At 36.2% G+C, this 18,451-nt stretch overlaps 1 protein-coding gene across 8 annotated transcripts in view; it reads right to left on the bottom strand.

Moving 5' to 3' along the window:
* psd2 (pleckstrin and Sec7 domain containing 2) overlaps positions 1 to 18,451 on the bottom strand; it is a 197,712-nt gene that overhangs the window by 8,765 nt on the left and 170,496 nt on the right. For all 8 annotated transcript variants that reach the window (XM_087281067.1, XM_087281070.1, XM_087281068.1 and 5 more), the window contains 5 exons: positions 9,958 to 10,001; positions 9,633 to 9,823; positions 6,374 to 6,444; positions 1,868 to 2,025; positions 1,177 to 1,321 (listed from right to left, as the gene is read on the bottom strand). In XM_087281067.1, coding sequence (XP_087137193.1) covers positions 1,177 to 1,321; positions 1,868 to 2,025; positions 6,374 to 6,444; positions 9,633 to 9,823; positions 9,958 to 10,001 — 609 coding nt within the window. The remainder of the gene's footprint in view (positions 1 to 1,176; positions 1,322 to 1,867; positions 2,026 to 6,373; positions 6,445 to 9,632; positions 9,824 to 9,957; positions 10,002 to 18,451) is intronic.

Below are 18,451 nucleotides of genomic sequence, written 5' to 3'. Positions count from 1 at the left end.
GAAAAATGCATTGCTCTGTTAAACATTATTTGGGAAATATTAAAGAAAGAAAAAACATTCACAGGAGGGCAAATAATTTTGACTTCAACTGTGAAAAAATGCGTGCACATTTAAAATTACTACATACATTTGAATACATTTTAAATGTGATTTATTATTTATGTGATTCAAAGCTGAACTTTCAGTACTCGAGTCACATGAATCATTCTGTTGTGCTGATTTGCTGCTTAGGAAATATTTCTTATTACTATCTGTTAATGTTGAAAACAGTTGTGCTGCTTATAGATTTGAGGAATGTAGACAAAAACAATGGTCCCGACATATTTCCTGTTTTACATCTTTAATTTCTACAGCTTCTGTGAATGCAAAAAGAGCCACATACTGATAAATAATGTTATGACATCTGTTTTAACATTAAGTTATGATTAAATTGCCTCTTGTTATAGAGTAATTTATATTAATTTTGTCTACTCCCACTGCTTAATCATTATGCTACAGGCGCGTGAACAAACTGGAAAAAATACAAATAAAAAAAAATAATATATATATATATATATATATATATATATATATATATATATATATATATATATATATATATATATATATATATAAATATATATATATATATATATATATATATATATATATATATATATATATATATATATATATATATATATATATTGTATAACGATGCTTTGCTCTGTAGACTATCAGAATAAATATAGCTTAAAGGGCTAATAATTTTGAAAAAATTTTCTTGCTCTGTTAAACATCATGTTGGAAATATTTAAAGAAGAAAAACAATTCAAAGCGTGGCTAATAATTCTGACTTTAACTGTATATATACATTTTTTAAAATAGTTTAATTACTATTAACTACTTAGTAAGTTAATACATTATGAAAACAAAACAATTTAAGCACAAAAATAGCAACCAAAAATACCCTCTCAAACACAAAAATTCTAAAAGCTTTTAAAAATATTTCCAGCACCAGTCTGAGCTCTGTATATTAGTATTATTTTGCAATATTATTCAAAGAAAAGTAAGTCTGTTCTCAGTACAAGGAGAGTGACGTGCAATGTTAACACCCCTGTTCAATCTATTATTATTAAAAATCCAACTACATCTCTTTCCCCCCACTGTGTAATTCATTAGTGTGTATTTGTGCACCTGGTTGAGTCTAGTGGTGGATGAAGGCAGCAGTGGCCTGCAGAATTTCTTCATGGAGCCGATGGCAGCGGGAAAAGCAGGAGCCGAAAAGAGAGCAGCGACTAGATTAATCCTGAAAATCCATGACATCATCTCCTCTTCACTCCTGCACAAATACGCACACACATACACATTTAAAGGGAAAGTCAAATGGCCAATGTTCACTGCGACATATTCCCTAAGGAGTTAAAGGTCCTGTGAATTTAAAATAAATTTTTTAGAAGTTAATATTAGTATGCTAGTCATAAGGATAATAATAATCTACTGCTCAAAAACGGTGACAAAAATACGCATTCAGAAGATATAAACATTCAAAGCTTGCAGTTTGTCACTTTTACCTAAAATGGATCAAATTATTTTTGACATCAGCTCATACTTCAGTTTCTAATCAAATCTTTTGACCAATCAAATGCTCTCTAGTATCTCATATGCTCCGCCCTCTTTAAAACACTTCTCGTTTGCTTTTCATTTCGCTCTCATTGGCAGAGCTGTGATAAAAACAAAACACGATTGGGTGCTTTTTAAAAAAGGGGAGGGGCTACTGGATAACCTGCCCTGTCTTCATGTTTCAGTTCAGATGATATCAATCATCAAATAAAATATGCAGATTTCAAAGCACTTCATGCAAGTTTTAAAGAGTAATCATGCTTACGGTGCCTGCAGGAGGAAGACCCTCCAGTCAGAGGTCTTCAGTTTGAGGACGTTTTGTCTTTTGCTGTAGTCACAGGCTCTAGTAGCGAGAGCGTGATGAACTCGTACTGCATTCTTCAGGTCCACCTCTGACAGATCCTTATCAGGCTTATACTCATCCTGGCCAAGCGGGGGAGACAGAGAGCAGAATATGTAAAGGCAGTAATTAACATAAACGAGAGACACTCATGGCTGTGCTCCAAAGTCCTACCGAGAGGCATTTAAGCACATCACAAAAGCAGTTCCGAAATGGAAGCAGCATAACTGGATTGGATAATTATGTTGCCTTAAAAGAAATCTTCATTTGGCCAAATGGTAAAGCAACACAGCATGCATCTATCACGGCGAAAGCAATTTCATAATGTAGTGCAACATCTGCCATGGAAATAAACGCCCAAGGCGGTGGACAAAATATGGAAGGTCATCGGGGCCAAATATATACAGCTGAATACAAAATGATTCACACTTCTGTGTTTTTCAAATATTTTCCAAACGATGAACAGAGCAAGGAATTTTTTACAGTATTTTCTATAATATTTTTTGCTTCTGGAGAAAGTCTAATTTGTTTGATTTCAACTAGAATAAAAGCTTCTTTTTTTTTAAATCCCCTTTAGACAATATTTCTTTTTTTTTATTGTCTACAGACCAAACCGTGGTTTTACAATGACTTCCCTAATTATCCTAACTTGCCTAATTATAACCTAGTTAAGCCCTTAAATGTCACTTTAAGCTGAATTGTAATATCTTGAAAAAATATCTAGTAAAATATTATTTACTGTCATCATGTAAAATATAACAGAAATGTTATTAGTTATTAGAAATGAGTTATTAAAAGTATTATGTTTAGAAATGTGCTAAACGGAAATTATACAGAGGGCTAATAATTCAGGAGGGCTAATAATTCTGCCTCAACTGTATGTATGTATATAAAAAACTGGAATTTTTATTATGTTAATGCATCACCAAGCACAAGAGGGAATAAAATTGCTGTGTTTGATATTTAAGACATAGCATCATATTACGATATATGTTAAAAACATCAGAAGTCGCACATCTGCAAGCAAAAACTGCTGAACTAAGAAAACACTAATATTAATCCGTGTATTATTATTGTAAGGGCCAGTTATGCATAATTTATTTGTGATAATAATTAAGTTGAAAAGGTTAAAACATGATGATAATTTATATTTATATAAAATAAGAATCCATTGTGATTGTATTATCTAAAATGCATAATTTAATAATTGATACAATTTATAACTTTTACTTTGGTATTTTGGCTTTGACAGTAAGACGTCATGAGATCATTTGTTCATACATTTAAGTCAGATTGCAGTTATGAATGTTGGAAGCAACACAATTTTTTGATCGAGCTATAGCGAGCCTGATCAAGTCTATTGTAACTTTGTATTTTTGTTTGCGTTTCTTCAGTAAACCCTTTTTCAAGAGTTCACACTTAGCTGATGATCTATCAAAGCTTGTTTGGCATGCTGTCCCGGGAGAGAGCCCCGAGCTCAAGGGATCCTCGAGCCCGGGGCTCCCCCCCGTTCGCAGAGCTAGAGGGGAGCCTGAGCTCGGTGGATCTCAGAACTCCCCGACTGCGCCCGGGGAAAACCCACGCGAACACGGGAGAACATACAAACTCCTCACAGAAACGCTTACCGGCTAGGCGAAACTAGGCCGGTGATGTTCTTGCTCTGAGGCTCTCAGTGCTAACCACCGGGCCACCGTGCCGCCCGATCAAGGTCAAGGAGGAGAATTGGGGAGGAAAGGGGATTTCTTCCAAACGAAGATAATGTGGACTGAAAACTGAGGTTATTTATAGTAGCTTAGGGCTCATATGATTGGAAGATAATGATTAGCTAATACGAGACCGGCCGTGATAAATCATAAGCACGTGATCCTCTCGAAATTAGTTTATAAGCAAACTTCACTTAAAAGAAGATTCAGTCTTACTCACGTTTTTTCAAATACAGGTTGTTGGAATAGAAGCTGCAAAAGGTGGCACATAAGGTTATGCACGAAAGGTGTGCCAATACAATTATTACTAATAATATCTGAAATTGATGCCTTATGACAATTTAAAAGTTTATGTCTACACTTTCTAAAGAAACACGTTCAAAAAAGCAGTAGAGTTTACACAATCATACTGCAATTGTATAGTACTTTAACTGTTTGACGCATACAATCACACTGGTGTGATAAGAACATCAAGTGCGGCACATGATCAGTTTCCAAACTCAAATCTGCTTTCTTGTGATGGCTTGAAAAATACATGCATAACACTTGTTATGGAAAACATTGGTATCACTGTTTTCAAACATTTACAGTTTGTAAAATACATGCTGATTTCTATGGTGACAGCAATAATAATTTTAAACATGATTACAGAATATGCTTTATTCACAAATACACACTGTTTAGGCTACTAATGTTTACTCTACTCTTCTCTCAGTTAAAAAGGCCCAATCCCAATTCTACCCCTTAGCTCTTCCCCTTTCCCCTCGTTTTGCGCGTTCACGCCAAGGGGTAGGGGTGTCCCAATTCTCTTTAGCTTAAAGGCGTAGGGCTAAGGAGAAGGGGTGAATAGGGGTAGATATTTCAGGACCACATTCGAAACCAAGCAGTGAGAAAATTTCCCAGAATACACCAGCGACAATGGCAGGATAGTTACACCCGGAAGTAAGGAGATCCACAAATTTGTATTTTTTGTCATTGTTATGAATTTTTACAACAAACAAACACGTTTATATATATATATATATATATATATATATATATATATATATATATATATATATATACATATATATATATATATATATATACACATATATATATATATATATATACATATATATATATATATATACATATATATATATACATATATATATATATATATATATATATATATATACATATATATACATATATATATATATATATATATATACATATTTATATATATATATATATACATATATATATATATATATATATATATATATATATACATATATATATATATATATATATATATATATATATATATATATATATATATATATATATATATATATATACACATATATAACCGTGTTTGTGTTTTACCGTCATGCTTAAAAAAAAAAAAGCTAAAATTTCTAAAAATTGCTAAATTTCGCGATCTATAATCCATAATCATAACTCCTGTACAGCAGTCCCACAACATTCAGACACTCGATGACACTCGAATACTCTGTCAGAAAAGTCAAGTGGCTGGGAATGGGCTTTTTACAGTGTCTGCTATAATGCTAATGTTGTTCTAGGTGTGTTTACATGAACGAATATGGCCACTGTATAAATGCACAGTATTACAATCTTGTTGTCACATTAGATTGTTATGATAACATAATCATAACATAATCAATCAGAAAATATGCTCACTGTTACGTTGTTTAAACCAAGAAAATATTTGAGAATCAAAAAATCAGAAGTGTCACAATATATCTAGGAAATTTGCTAATATTTGCAGAAAAGGGAGAAAAAAACGATAAAGACCTTTTTGGGGGATGTAATCAAAAACAATGGTCCGAACAAATTTTGTGTTTCACACTTTTAATTTCTATAGCTTTTGAGAAAGAGACATATTGATAAATAATGTTATGATAGCTGTTTAACATTAAGTTATGATTGAATTGCCTCTTAATATAGTTATGAAATAGTTTGATAAAAGCAGGAAATGTTCATGTGACCACATTGAAATGGTCTATAAACATAATCGCCAAGCATTTCCATCGCCATGTAAACTTTAAAGCAATGCAATCTAGATCATGGTCACATTAAAAAAAAGAACACACAAAAATAGGGGTTTCATATATTCGGGGGAGTATTTAAAACTTATGTATGAAAGAATTAAATCATTTTTGGCCCTCATTGCCTTCCATAGCAAATGCGCAAAATGTTAATTTTAAAAATACACTTATTTTATTCAGTACTGAAAATCACTAATAATAGCCTTGATTACCATAATATCCATACATTGTATGTTGTCTATAGCTATTAGAGTAGCACAATCAAGTTAGTAAAAGCTTTTTGTTTTTGTCTCAAACCAGCGTCATAATATTAATTATTAAATTACGGTGCAAAATGTGAGACAATGTTGATCAATTAAAAATATATATATATTGTGAGAGCAGATCTTCAGGAAAACACTGAAAGTGAATTTCAGTTATCGTTTTGCAAATTTTTTAGCTATTATTTAGCATTTTAGTTTTGACACTTGACAGTCGTATTAAATTAGATTGTAAACTGCAAAAACGCAGTGCACTGCAATGTGAAGATCAATATTTAGACTGTTGCACATTTCAGAACATGTTGTTGCCTGTCTTACTATTTCATGCATACAGTACAGTGCACACACTGCAAAATAGAGCAAGACTGTGTTTCAGTGTGTGTGTGTGTGTGGGAGGCAGATTTAAATTACTTTCTGCAGGTAGAGAATCATCCCCTTCAGCACGGCGTAAAACTTCTTCCAGCCTCTGCGTCCTCTTGGGGCTGCAGAGAGACAGAATAAAAGCGAAAGTGTGTGTGTGTGTGTGTGAGAGAGAGACAGAATAAAGACACACTTCACTAATGAGCTCTGCTGTTGTTTGCTGCAACACAAGGCGAGGAAAGAAAATCTCTAAACCAGCTCACAAATGAACTCCACCTCGCTGCGAGACACAACCTAATTGTTTTAATTAAAGATGCTGCATTATTAAATAGACGGAAACCTTGGCGGGTCCTGAGTGATGCTGATTTATTGGATTCCTTTGACATCAGAGCTTTTCTGAAAGTGAGCTGCTTAACTGTTTACATTGGCCACTTGCCTTTTTAGATGATACGCTAACCATTATAAAAGCTCATGAGTGACCTATTTGAAATGTTTTTCATGAGTTCACACTTAGCTGATGATTGATAGTAAAGCTAGTTTGGCGTGCTGTCCCGGGAGAGAGCCCTGAGCTTATAAGATCCTCGAGCACTGGGCTCCCTCCCGTTGCAAGGCGAGAGGGGAGTTTGAGCTTAGGTAGATCTCGATGACTCCCCTTCTTGCTTGTTGTAGCTAAGTGTCGGATATGTATGCTGAAAGGTGTACTCAGAGTTTAGCTAAAGTATTTTGATTAATTGTTTAGAGTGCTTGTTTTTGAACTGTGGGAGGAAACCGGAGGACCCGGGGAAAACCCACGCGACCACGGGGAGAACGAGCAAACTCCGCACAGAAATGCCGTCTGGTTTGGAAAGGAATTAAACCAGGGGCATTCTTGCTGTGAGGCGACATCGCTAATCGCTGGCCACCATGACACCCGTTTGAAAGGAGGGAAAGTAGGGTTGGGTGGGGGAGTTTCTTCAAGACGAAGATATTGAGATGAGAAAAGTCTGGTTATTTATAGCGAGTTAAGGATCGTCTGATAGGATAATCAGTCATTAGCTAAAGTTGGAACAGCTGTGAACAATCATAAGCACGTGATCCTCTCGAAATTTGTTTATGAATAAACTTCACTTAACATGAAGCGCCCCACAAGCAGTGCTTCACACATGAGATTTGGGAAAATACTTGAATAAATTCATAGGATATAATTCAATAAATTAAGTTCAATAGGTGATATAAAAGATAAAATACAATAAATATTACCATATTAATTACATTAAATTAACATCTGCACTGGATAAAATATTTAGCACAGCCTTGTATGATTAATTTGAATAAGAAAAATATATTCATCCTAAAACATGAAATAAATGTTATAAAAAGCAAAAATGTAACTTTCTCAAGCATTTAACGATCTGCCAGATAGAACCTTATGATTAGAAGCTGAAAATGACTTTTCAGAATGAGAAGGTTCTGTTTGCATTTGCCCTGTTTGTTTTACCCCAATTTGCAAATGTAAGAGAATTTTGATAATTTTAACTTAGAGTACATTTAGGGTCTCTGTCATGTTAATGTATGGAAGAGAACTGTTATGCTGCGTTCACACCAGACGCGGCACGTGCGTCAAGCGCGAGTGATTTACATGTTAAGTCAATGCAAACGTGCGAATAGACATCCTGCGGTGCGATACGCGCGAATGGCGCGGCGCGAATGACGCAAAATGCGCGAATAGCGCGGGGCGAATTGAGCGTTTTGCACGTTTGACGAATCTCTTGATTTCGAAAATCTGAACTTCAGCGTACATTTGCACCGCGTTAGCCAATCAGAAGCTTGCACTTGTGGGGATGTGATTGTGACATAGAACCTGTTGTCGGTGTTCCGAGGGAAATCCTCCAGCCTTCACCGACAACATTTCATCAAACTCAGCTTGGCTCTGTCAGAAGCACGGCTGAAAGCCTCCGTCATCCAGGTTAAGTTTCTGGAGGAGTTTATGAGCTCACAGAGCTGGATGCACCTCTGAAAGAATGTAGTGGACTCAGACACGGCCCTAAACGTATCGACGCTGTTTTTCAGTCTTCATAAAGCACATAAACACTGTTATTTTCTACATAAAATCCATGTAAGCCATTTAGCTATAAAGCTAGTCTTCGGGCAGACAGAAGCCCTGCCCATCACGCGAATCCGCGTCTGTTCTGATGTGAATTTGACATGCGAATGAAGCGGGGTTTAACGCACATATTAAGCGAGTAAACTCAAATGTTCACGCGGCTATTTACGTGCGAATAGCGCAATTTATCCGTGCGTTCCGCGTCTGGTGTGAACAAAGCATTACATACATATTGTTTGCTGTTTGAAATGCCAAAACTTTGAAACTCAGTAGCCACTTTCACAGTTATACCGGTAAATATCCAGAAAATTTCCGAAACGACTTTACCAGTATATTCAAAAAGGGCTGTTCACACAGGCATGGACGTTACGGAATTTTTCCGGAAAAGAGCATTCACACATCATTCCAAAATACCGGTAAATTCTGACATTATTAACCAGAAATGACCTCTAAACGGCTGCGCTTGTGTTTGTAAACATTTGACTACATCACAAACTCTGTGGATGGATCAGTATTGTGAACAACTTCGATGAAAACATATAGAGAAACACTTTCGCATGTCGAGATGTACATGATATGTGTGTGTGCCCATGGGCTTCATGGGCACACGCAAAGCTTGAAGGTAAACAAACAACGGCTTATCATAAGCATCTTATCGATAATTTATTACACGGTTGGCATTAAGATGAACATATAAACGTTATCTTCTAGCAGCTACATGTGTCTGGAAAAATATTCTAAGGTTTTTATTCTCTTAAATCGCACAGACGTGAATGCGTCTGACTGTTCTGACAGGCTTAAGCAGACGTCTCACGTCAGCACGTTCTAGACGTGCACGTGATCTTTCCGGCAATCTTCCTTCTGCATTCACACAGCGCAGCATTCCGGCAAATTACAATTGTAATGTTACAACTTCTCTTTCCGGAAAATAGCCAGAACGAATTTACCGGTATTTTCAAAAAGGACCTGTTCACACATACAACCTTTCCGGAAAATTGCCGGTAATTTTCCGGAAAGGTCTGTATGTGTGAAAGGGGCTATTGTCACAAAATCATTCAGAACGCAGATAGAATCTTATAATTCTAAGGTGACGAAATGTAAAGTGCAGTTCAACACTTTAGCTTACTGGAACTAGTATAGCACAGTAAAGCCACAACTAAAATTCAAGTTCACATTTACAAATCCGCCAAAATCGAGCTTTCTTCATGTTTAAAACAACAGACTTACTGCGTTTGCCATCCATATCTGCATGGCTCTTGCGCGTCAGAACCCCGTGTTTGTACGTGGTGGCATTGAGTAAAAGCGGGATGCCGATGAAAGGGTTACTGCCGTCCGTTACCCTGACAACCCTCTTCCCTCCCGCCTCGCACTGCTCCTCCACCAGCTCTGAGAGGCTCTTCCTCAACTCCTCTTCCTCACTGCAGAAACAGAGCGGATTAACGGCATTAATGCCAGTGTGCAGGTACTGCGCACATTACACGCAGATTAGCCCCAGAAGTCACATGATAAATGTAAGCGCTCCTGACTCCTGAGGATGATATTGGATACTCACATCGCCCACTCCAGCTTCTCGTTCTTTATTGAGTTATAGAGCACCTAGACCAGGACAGAGACATATGAGATTGTTAATACCCTGAGTCTGAAACACCACAACTACACAGACTGAGCGAGCCGCTGGCCATATAGGACAGAACACATAAAAGAATATGATTCTGAATCTAATGTGTCTTTGTGGCGTTCATAAATGCAATCATATCATGCAGATTATACAGTTATTTAGTTTATAGTGTATTTTAGTGAAATCGGTCAGTTTTAATGAGAAATCACACCCTGTCACTAATGTAGACATTAGGGGCCCTATCATACACCCGGCGCAATAAGGCACAAGATGTGTTTGGTGCCATTTGTTGCTATTTTCAGACCAGCGCAACAATACGTTTCAAATCCATTTGCACCACTTTGTGGACTATTGGGTGTGTTGGTCTAAAAAGGTTGTGTGTTAAGGCAGATTGTTGGCATGTTGCTATTTTGAGGAACTAAAATAGACCACGTCACTGACCAACTGAAAGCTGGTCTAAAGTCCAGTGCAGAGTGCATTAGCTATGTGCCTATGCAGGTCCAAACTTACACATTGCTTAATACACACAGGATGTACAGCAATACACAAATATCTTTGCATATGAAAAAGAATTGAAGGATTAAAAATAGTATTTTCTACATAAATAGAAAAAAAACACTACCTCCATGATACCATCTCGGTGGGGCTTTCTCAGTTTATTCATGACAATTTGCATTCGTATAATGTTATTGTAATTAGTAGTATTATTTAATATATGCATATTTATATTTGTTTTAATAAAACGGAACGGAATTTAGAAATAGTTTTGAAACAAATCTTTGCGCTTAACAAACAAAATTAAATATGTAGGCTAATGGATGTTTTCAGTGAAGTGAGTTTCCACGGTTTCCTTATTCACAAAAGTAAAGGAGTAAAGAGTAAAAGTAAAGTAAAGAGAAAGTAAAGAGGCCGAATGGAGGTGGCTCATTGTTTATTCTCACTGCAGATGTTCTGTTTAACTGTTTTCTCGCTAGTGAAGTGTTCAGTTTTTCCACTTACAAAGTCCGCCATGTAAATAGCAAGTGCGCCATGTCATAATGCAACTGACTCTTAAAGGGCATGGAAGATGAGACTCTGATTGGTTTAATGCACATTATGTTATGCATTCTTTTATCTTTGCCATGATGACAGTAAATAATATTTGAATAGATATTTTTCAAGATACTAGTATTTAGCTTAAAGTGACATTCAAAAATTCGACTAAGTTAATTAGGGTAGTTTAGCAGGTTAGGGTAATTAGGCAAGTTATTGTATAATAAAAGGTTGTTCTGTAGATTATCAAAAATATATATTGCTTAAGGGAGCTAATAATATTGACCTTAAAATGATTTTTAAAAAATTCAAAACCGCTTTTATTCTAGCCAAAATAAAACAAATTAGACTTTCTCCAGAAAAAAAAAAATAGGAAATACTGTGAAAATTTCCTTGCTCTGTTAAACATCATTTGGAATTTAAAGAAAAAAAGAATTTACAGGAGGGCTAATAATTATGACTTCAACTATATCTCTGTTTTAAAGTCATGATTCAGTATATTTTTGGATTATTGATTTAATTTGTTTCCTTATCCTCCCCTTGTTCACGTGTGTTGTTCTGATTGGTTCTCTAGCTGTATCTATCTCGTTTTAATTAGCGTGTTGTGTTTTACTGTGTTTAGTTGATTGGTGTTATGACTTCAAAGTAGCGCAAGAATAGCTGTTTCCATTCAACAATTTTTCTGCTAATTTTGGAATATTGCATTAAAAAAGTCTAGATGTATTATTTGATTTTGATTTTAAATTGACAAGTAAATAAATTCTGTGGTAGTGTCCTGTTTTTTAAGCTGAGAAATGAAGTAATTTCTGTCTTTCAATGACATTGATTGAAGACAGTTATTCATTCATTTATTTTCCTACAGCTTCGTCCCTTTATTCATCAGGGATCACCACAGTTTTCCAGATGTGGATGCCCTTCAAGTTGCAACCAAGTATTGGGAAACATCCATACACACACATACACTACGGCCAATTTAGTTTATTTGTTTCACCTACAGCATGTCTTTGGAGAAATTGGAGGAAACCCTGAAGGAAACCCTCGCCAACACAGGAGAACATGCAAACTCCATGCAGAAATGCTAACTGACCCAGCCGGGACTCAAACCAGTGACTTTCTTGCTGTGAGGCAACAATGCTCACTCGTGCTTCCATTTTTTTACACCTAGACTACTTTAACTCCCTTTATCTGGGAGTTAGCCAGAAAACTCTGGCTCTGTTACAGCAAGTACAAAATGCGGCAGCAAGATTGCTGACTAACATTCGAAAACATGGCCAAGTTTCCCAGATTTTGCTATTCTTGAAGTGGCTGCCGGTTCAATTTGGAATTAAATATGAACATTTAGTGTTTGTTTTTTAAATCTTTAAATGGACTGACCGCAAAATATTTGGCAACACTGCCAAACAGATATTTTTCTCTTAGGTCAGGGGTGTCCAAAATCAGTCCTGGAGGGCCGGTGTCCTGCAGATTTTAGCTCCAACTTGCCTTAACACACCTGCAAGGATGTTTCTAGATAGCCTAGTAAGAGCTTGATTAGCTTGCCCAGGTGTGTCTGATTGGGGTTGGAACTAAACTTTGCAGGACGCCGGCCCTCCAGGACCGAGTATGGACATGCCTGTCTAAGATCCTTGAGGTCTTCTGTTCAGATTCTTTTTCAGAATCAGAAAAAAGACTCATTACTGCAAATATCTGTATTGAAATTAAAAAACATTGCAGAAAAAAACTAATTGTATAAATATGTGATTCTTCACATGCTAGACATACATGTTTTTTTTTTTTTTTCAGAAGATACTGTATATTTTTTTTGCCTTTCTGCTGATCATCAAGAAAATTAAGACAAAAATTTAAGTTTCAAAATTCATTACAGTGCTTAATTTGTTTCTGGTATATCATATGTACAGTGGGTACAGAAAGTATTCAGCCCCCCTTAGATTTGTCACTCTTTGTTATATTGCAGCCATTTGCTAAAATCACTAATGTTCAGTTTTTTCCTCATTATGTATACACACAGCAGCCCATATTGAAAGAAAAACACAGAATTGGTGACATTTTTGCAGATTTTTACTAAAAAAGAACAACTGAAATATGACGTGGTCCTAAGTAATCAGACCCTTTGCTGTGACACTCATATATTTTGCTCTCCATTTCTTCTGATCATCCTTGAGATGGTTTTACACCTTCATATGAGTCCAGCTGTGTTTGATTATGCTGATAAATAGGAAAGTCACACACCTGTCTATGGCCCAATCCAATTGTATTTTTGTACCCCTACCCCGTCCCCTTCCAAAATTTACTCCTAAGAATTGGGACAACACTACAGTACCTGCATACGTCACCATATGTCCTCGCAATTTCTTGCTTCATATGCACTGCAAATTTTAGATAGTAGATTTAACTACCTTGGAGTTAAAATGAACACTCCCTCAGAGTTTATATGGGAACCACTATACGTGTTAAAAATAACACTTTTGAAAGTGTTAACATTATCAACACCAAGAGAGTGTTGATTAGCAAACTCTTATTGTGTAAAATATCTGTTAAATTTCCGAAAAAAAAAATACCAGCAGCTGTGATTGCCAGAATCTTTCTGTGAAAAATATGGAAGTTTTATAGAACTGTATAAATGTACGAAATATAACCATATCTCATGAACTGATACAATGTTTAGTTTACAAAATCAAAGCTTAGTGCACAAAAATGTAAAGTCTTTAGATGCAATAATGTGTTCACGTGTGATTGCAACTAGCAAACAGATTTTGACTGCATTAGTAACTACACAGTCACCTTTAAACAAAAGAAGATGCAGCATAACATCAAATACTCTTTAGTTCATCTTGGACTTGAACACAGACGCTACTAACCTCCACAATGGTGACACAAAAACCGTTTTGCTGTTTTTTTTTTTTCCTTTTTTGATTTTACGGAAAAAATACCAGCAGCTGTGGTTGCCAGTAATCTGCTGTTTTCAACATTTTACGTTCATAAATTCAGTTTACAAAATATTTCTGTTAAAAACACATTCCACAGTCTGTATTTTTCATCGAACACATCAGACGATCGCGACTGCTGGAATGATTCCAGTTGTTTTATTTTTTTGGTATTTATCTTCAGGAATTCACTGAAGGCGTATATTATGTTATCATAATGATCTAATGTGGCAATAAGATCATAATACTGTGCATTTAACACACAAAACAGCATTAACATTATAGCAGACACTGTAAAAAGCTCATTGACAGCCACTAGACTTTTCTGACAGGGTATTCCAGTGTCTTTAAGTGTCAGAATGTTGTGGGACTGCTGTACAGGAGTTATTAGTAGGGATTATAGATCGTGAAATTTAGAAAAAAAAAATATTTTATAATTTTTTTTAAAAAGCATGACGGTGGGGGCGCTACTGAGCAGGCGATGGAGTAAGGTAAAAGTTGGGTGAGCTCTGCAAAAAACGTAATATAACTTATAAATTTAAGGCGCTTTAATCGAAAATATGAGATGCTACATCTATCTAAGACTTTACTACTTCACATAAAGCAGCTGGGTTCTCTATAAATCCAAATGGCGGGCAAACTACGTAAATATAAGTACACGGGGAAAACCGCTGCTAATCAAGAGGATGCTAATACACCTAGCATGATGTCCGAGCCAGCCGAACACACTGACATTTTGGAGATTAAAGCTGAGCTGATCTCATCGATCAAAACGGAAATAACCTCGCTCTTTCAAAAAGAACTGAAAACTGCACTGTCAAACGAATTTGAAATGGTCAAAGCTGAATTACAAGCAGTTAAATCCGAGATAGCAAGCAACGCTTCGGCTGTTCGCTCAGATCTTGAGGCAATTAAAACGACAGTGTCAGACATGGAACGAGGCTTATCCAGCTGCTCAGACGATGTTACAGAACTGCAAAACACCGTGCGCAAACTGGAGAAAAATGTAGTAACCCTACAAGAGAAATGCTTGGACATGGAAGGGCGAATGAGGAGGTCAAACATTAGAATACTGAATGTAGCCGAAGATCCTGGCGCATGTACTCCAGCCTCAGTGTCGAAGCTGCTCAAAGACACCCTCAAAATGGATAAAGATATACTGATCGATAGATCTCATCGCACTCTCCAGGCAAAACGTGCAGATGGTAAACCCAGGGCCATTGTTGCAAAATTGCATTACTACCAGGACTGTGTGGAAATTCTACGCCGAGTACGTGAAACCGGACCCCTTCATCATAACGGCGCAACCATATTCATCTTCCCCGACTACCCGCCGAGCGTGGCCCGTGCAAGATCGGCTTTTAACGAAGTCCGAAAACTAATACGAGGAAAAGATGGTGTTCGTTATGGCATTCTTCACCCGGCCAGGCTCCGAATCACACACAACGGGACGGAAAAGCAGTTCCAAGATGCAGCAGAAGCCCTGACTTATGTGAAAAATAATATTCTTTAAGACGGCTCGACCATCTCTGATTGAGTAGTACCAAGCCACTTCAGTGACTTTGTTTTTTTTTTTTCATACACTCACACTCCCATCTAAATGACCATATTTGAGTGAGTATATGAACATTACATCTATGCAGAGACTGACTGAATTCCTATTTCATGGATGAGGAGTGAAAAACAATATTACTGATACAAAATCACTTACTATTTTCAGTTAAACTTAAAAGCAGGAAATATAATTGGGACAGTACAATTACTGAGTTTATTATTATCATTACTATGCTGTTATGTAACTGTCACACTTGTTTTAATAGGTGATTGTTAATAATATGCGCCAATTTAATTTATTATTTTTTAATTTCATTTTTGTTTTCTTTCTTTAATAATGTGCAGAGCAACTTGTGAGGTTAAAACTCCCCAAGTAAGCACTTTATGTGTGGATATTGTTGCGAGGGGTTAAAGTTGCACCATGTTCTATTTGGTGTTTGGGAATGGGTAAATGTCGCACTTCATTTTATACTTCTACTTCTTGTTTTGTTTTCTACAATCTTATTGGAAGGGTCTTTTCTGTTATATTTAAACGAAGCGTTTGTATGTAAGCTTACATTTTTAAAGACGTATGGTTAAACCACACAATGTTAACGCATCAGGCGTTTGCCAGGTGAATCTTATAAGTTGGAATGTTAAATCTTTGAATCATCCAGTGAAACGTGGAAAGGTTCTCTCACACTTAAAACAGTTAAATACAGATATCGCTTTCCTACAAGAAACCCACCTGAAAACTTTTGATCACTTTAGACTAAGAGGAGGATGGGTGGGACAACTCTTTCACTCGACTTTTCACTCCAAATCTAGAGGAACAGCAATTCTCATTAGTAAAACGGTTTCATTTGAGGCATCAAAAATCGAAGCTGATCCAGCAGGCCGTTATATAATGGTAGTGGGTAGACTAAATAACACTCCGGTAGTTATGGTAAATGTATATGCACCCAATTGGGATGACAGTGCATTCTTTACGGGTCTCTTCTCACGAATACCTAATATAGATACTCATCATCTTATATTAGGAGGAGATATTAATTGCGTACTATCACCCTCACTGGATCGCAGCTCTCTCAAACCAATGATACCAAGTCGTACAACTCAAGTGATTAACCAACTTCTTAAAACCTATGGAATGATTGATGTTTGGAGATTCCAAAATCCTGGGTGTAGAGGTTATTCATTTTATTCACCAGTTCATAAGACATATTCACGTATAGATTATTTTTTTCTGGACAGTGAACTACTTCCTCTAGTTAGTGAATGCAAATATAATGCAATAGTGATATCAGATCATGCGCCATTATTAATCACTCTAGATATGCCAATTACATCAAACAACTATCGGCCATGGCGATTTAATACACTACTTCTCTCTGATGTGGAGTTTGTTAAATTTATATCATCAGAAATTAGAGAATATTTAGTGCACAATCAGACTCCAGGAATATCTTCTAGTCTTATTTGGGAATCTCTTAAAGCCTATCTTCGAGGCCAAATTATATCATATAGTGCCAGATTAAAGAAAAAACAACATGAGCGGCTTAAAAAAATTGAAAATGATATTTTAAAACTTGATGAAATTTTGGCACACTCATCTACACCTGACATGTTTAGACAGCGTTTAGCTCTTCAGTCTGAATTTAATTTATTATGTACAAAACAAACAGAAAATCTTTTAATTAAGTCCAGGCATAAGATGTATGAACATGGTGAAAAGATAGGGAAGATCTTAGCTCACCAACTTCGACAACAAAATGCAGCACATTCCATTATGTCAGTTAATGATAACACTGGCACTAAATTGACGAATCCCTTAGAGATCAACCATCGGTTTAGAGAATACTATTCACAATTATATACTTCGGAGTCTTGTAAAGATGAGTCATTATTTGATTCTTTTTTTAAGAAAATTAGTCTACCCACTATTGATCAAGAGTTCGCTCTAGACATGGAGAATCCATTTTCAAAAGACGAATTTATTAGAGCAGTGTCATCTATGCAAAACGGAAAATCACCAGGCCCAGACGGTTTTCCAAGTGAATTCTTTAAAAAGTTCTCTGGCGATCTTGCCCCTATTCTACTTTCCCTATATGAAGAATCCTCAGTCATGGGCTCCTTGCCAGAGACTATGAATCAAGCAATTATTTCTCTAATCTATAAAAAAGATAAAAATCCATCAGAATGCAGCTCTTATCGACCAATTTCATTGCTGAATGTTGACAGTAAGATATTCGCCAAAATATTAGCGCATCGGCTGGAAATAGTGCTACCTACAATAGTTTCTGGTGACCAGACAGGCTTTATTAAAAACCGATATTCATTCTATAATATACGCAGACTTCTAAATATCCTCCACCATCCCACTCCATCTGATGTCCCGGAAGTCCTTCTCTCACTTGATGCTGAGAAGGCTTTTGATCGGGTGGAGTGGGACTACCTCTTTTACACTCTTAAAAAATTTGGATTTGGCACAAAGTTCATTTCATGGATTAAAATCTTATACTCATCACCTATGGCAGCAATACGTACAAATTGTCACATTTCTCCTTTCTTTTCGTTAGAAAGGGGAACCAGACAAGGCTGCCCTCTGTCCCCTTTATTATTTGCATTGGTAATTGAACCTCTGTCCATTGCGATACGAAATGATATCAATATCAAGGGTATACAGAGGGACAACTTTGAACATAAAATTTCTCTCTATGCAGATGACACCCTCCTATATATATCTGAACCACTAACAACTCTACCACAAATTATGACATTACTGACTGCCTTTGGGAAAATATCAGGTTATAAAATAAATATGCAAAAAAGTGAGCTTATGCCCATTAATAATGCTGGTAGAAAGATTATTTTTACCTCACTACCATTTAAAATAACTAAAGACAAATTCAAATATTTAGGTATATGGATCACTAATA

The sequence above is a fragment of the Danio rerio genome, chromosome 14 (assembly GCF_052040795.2).
Source record: "Danio rerio strain M-AB ecotype USA chromosome 14, GRCz13ab, whole genome shotgun sequence".
Taxonomy (NCBI): Eukaryota; Metazoa; Chordata; class Actinopteri; order Cypriniformes; family Danionidae; genus Danio; species Danio rerio.
This window is presented reverse-complemented; position numbering and strand designations above follow the sequence as displayed.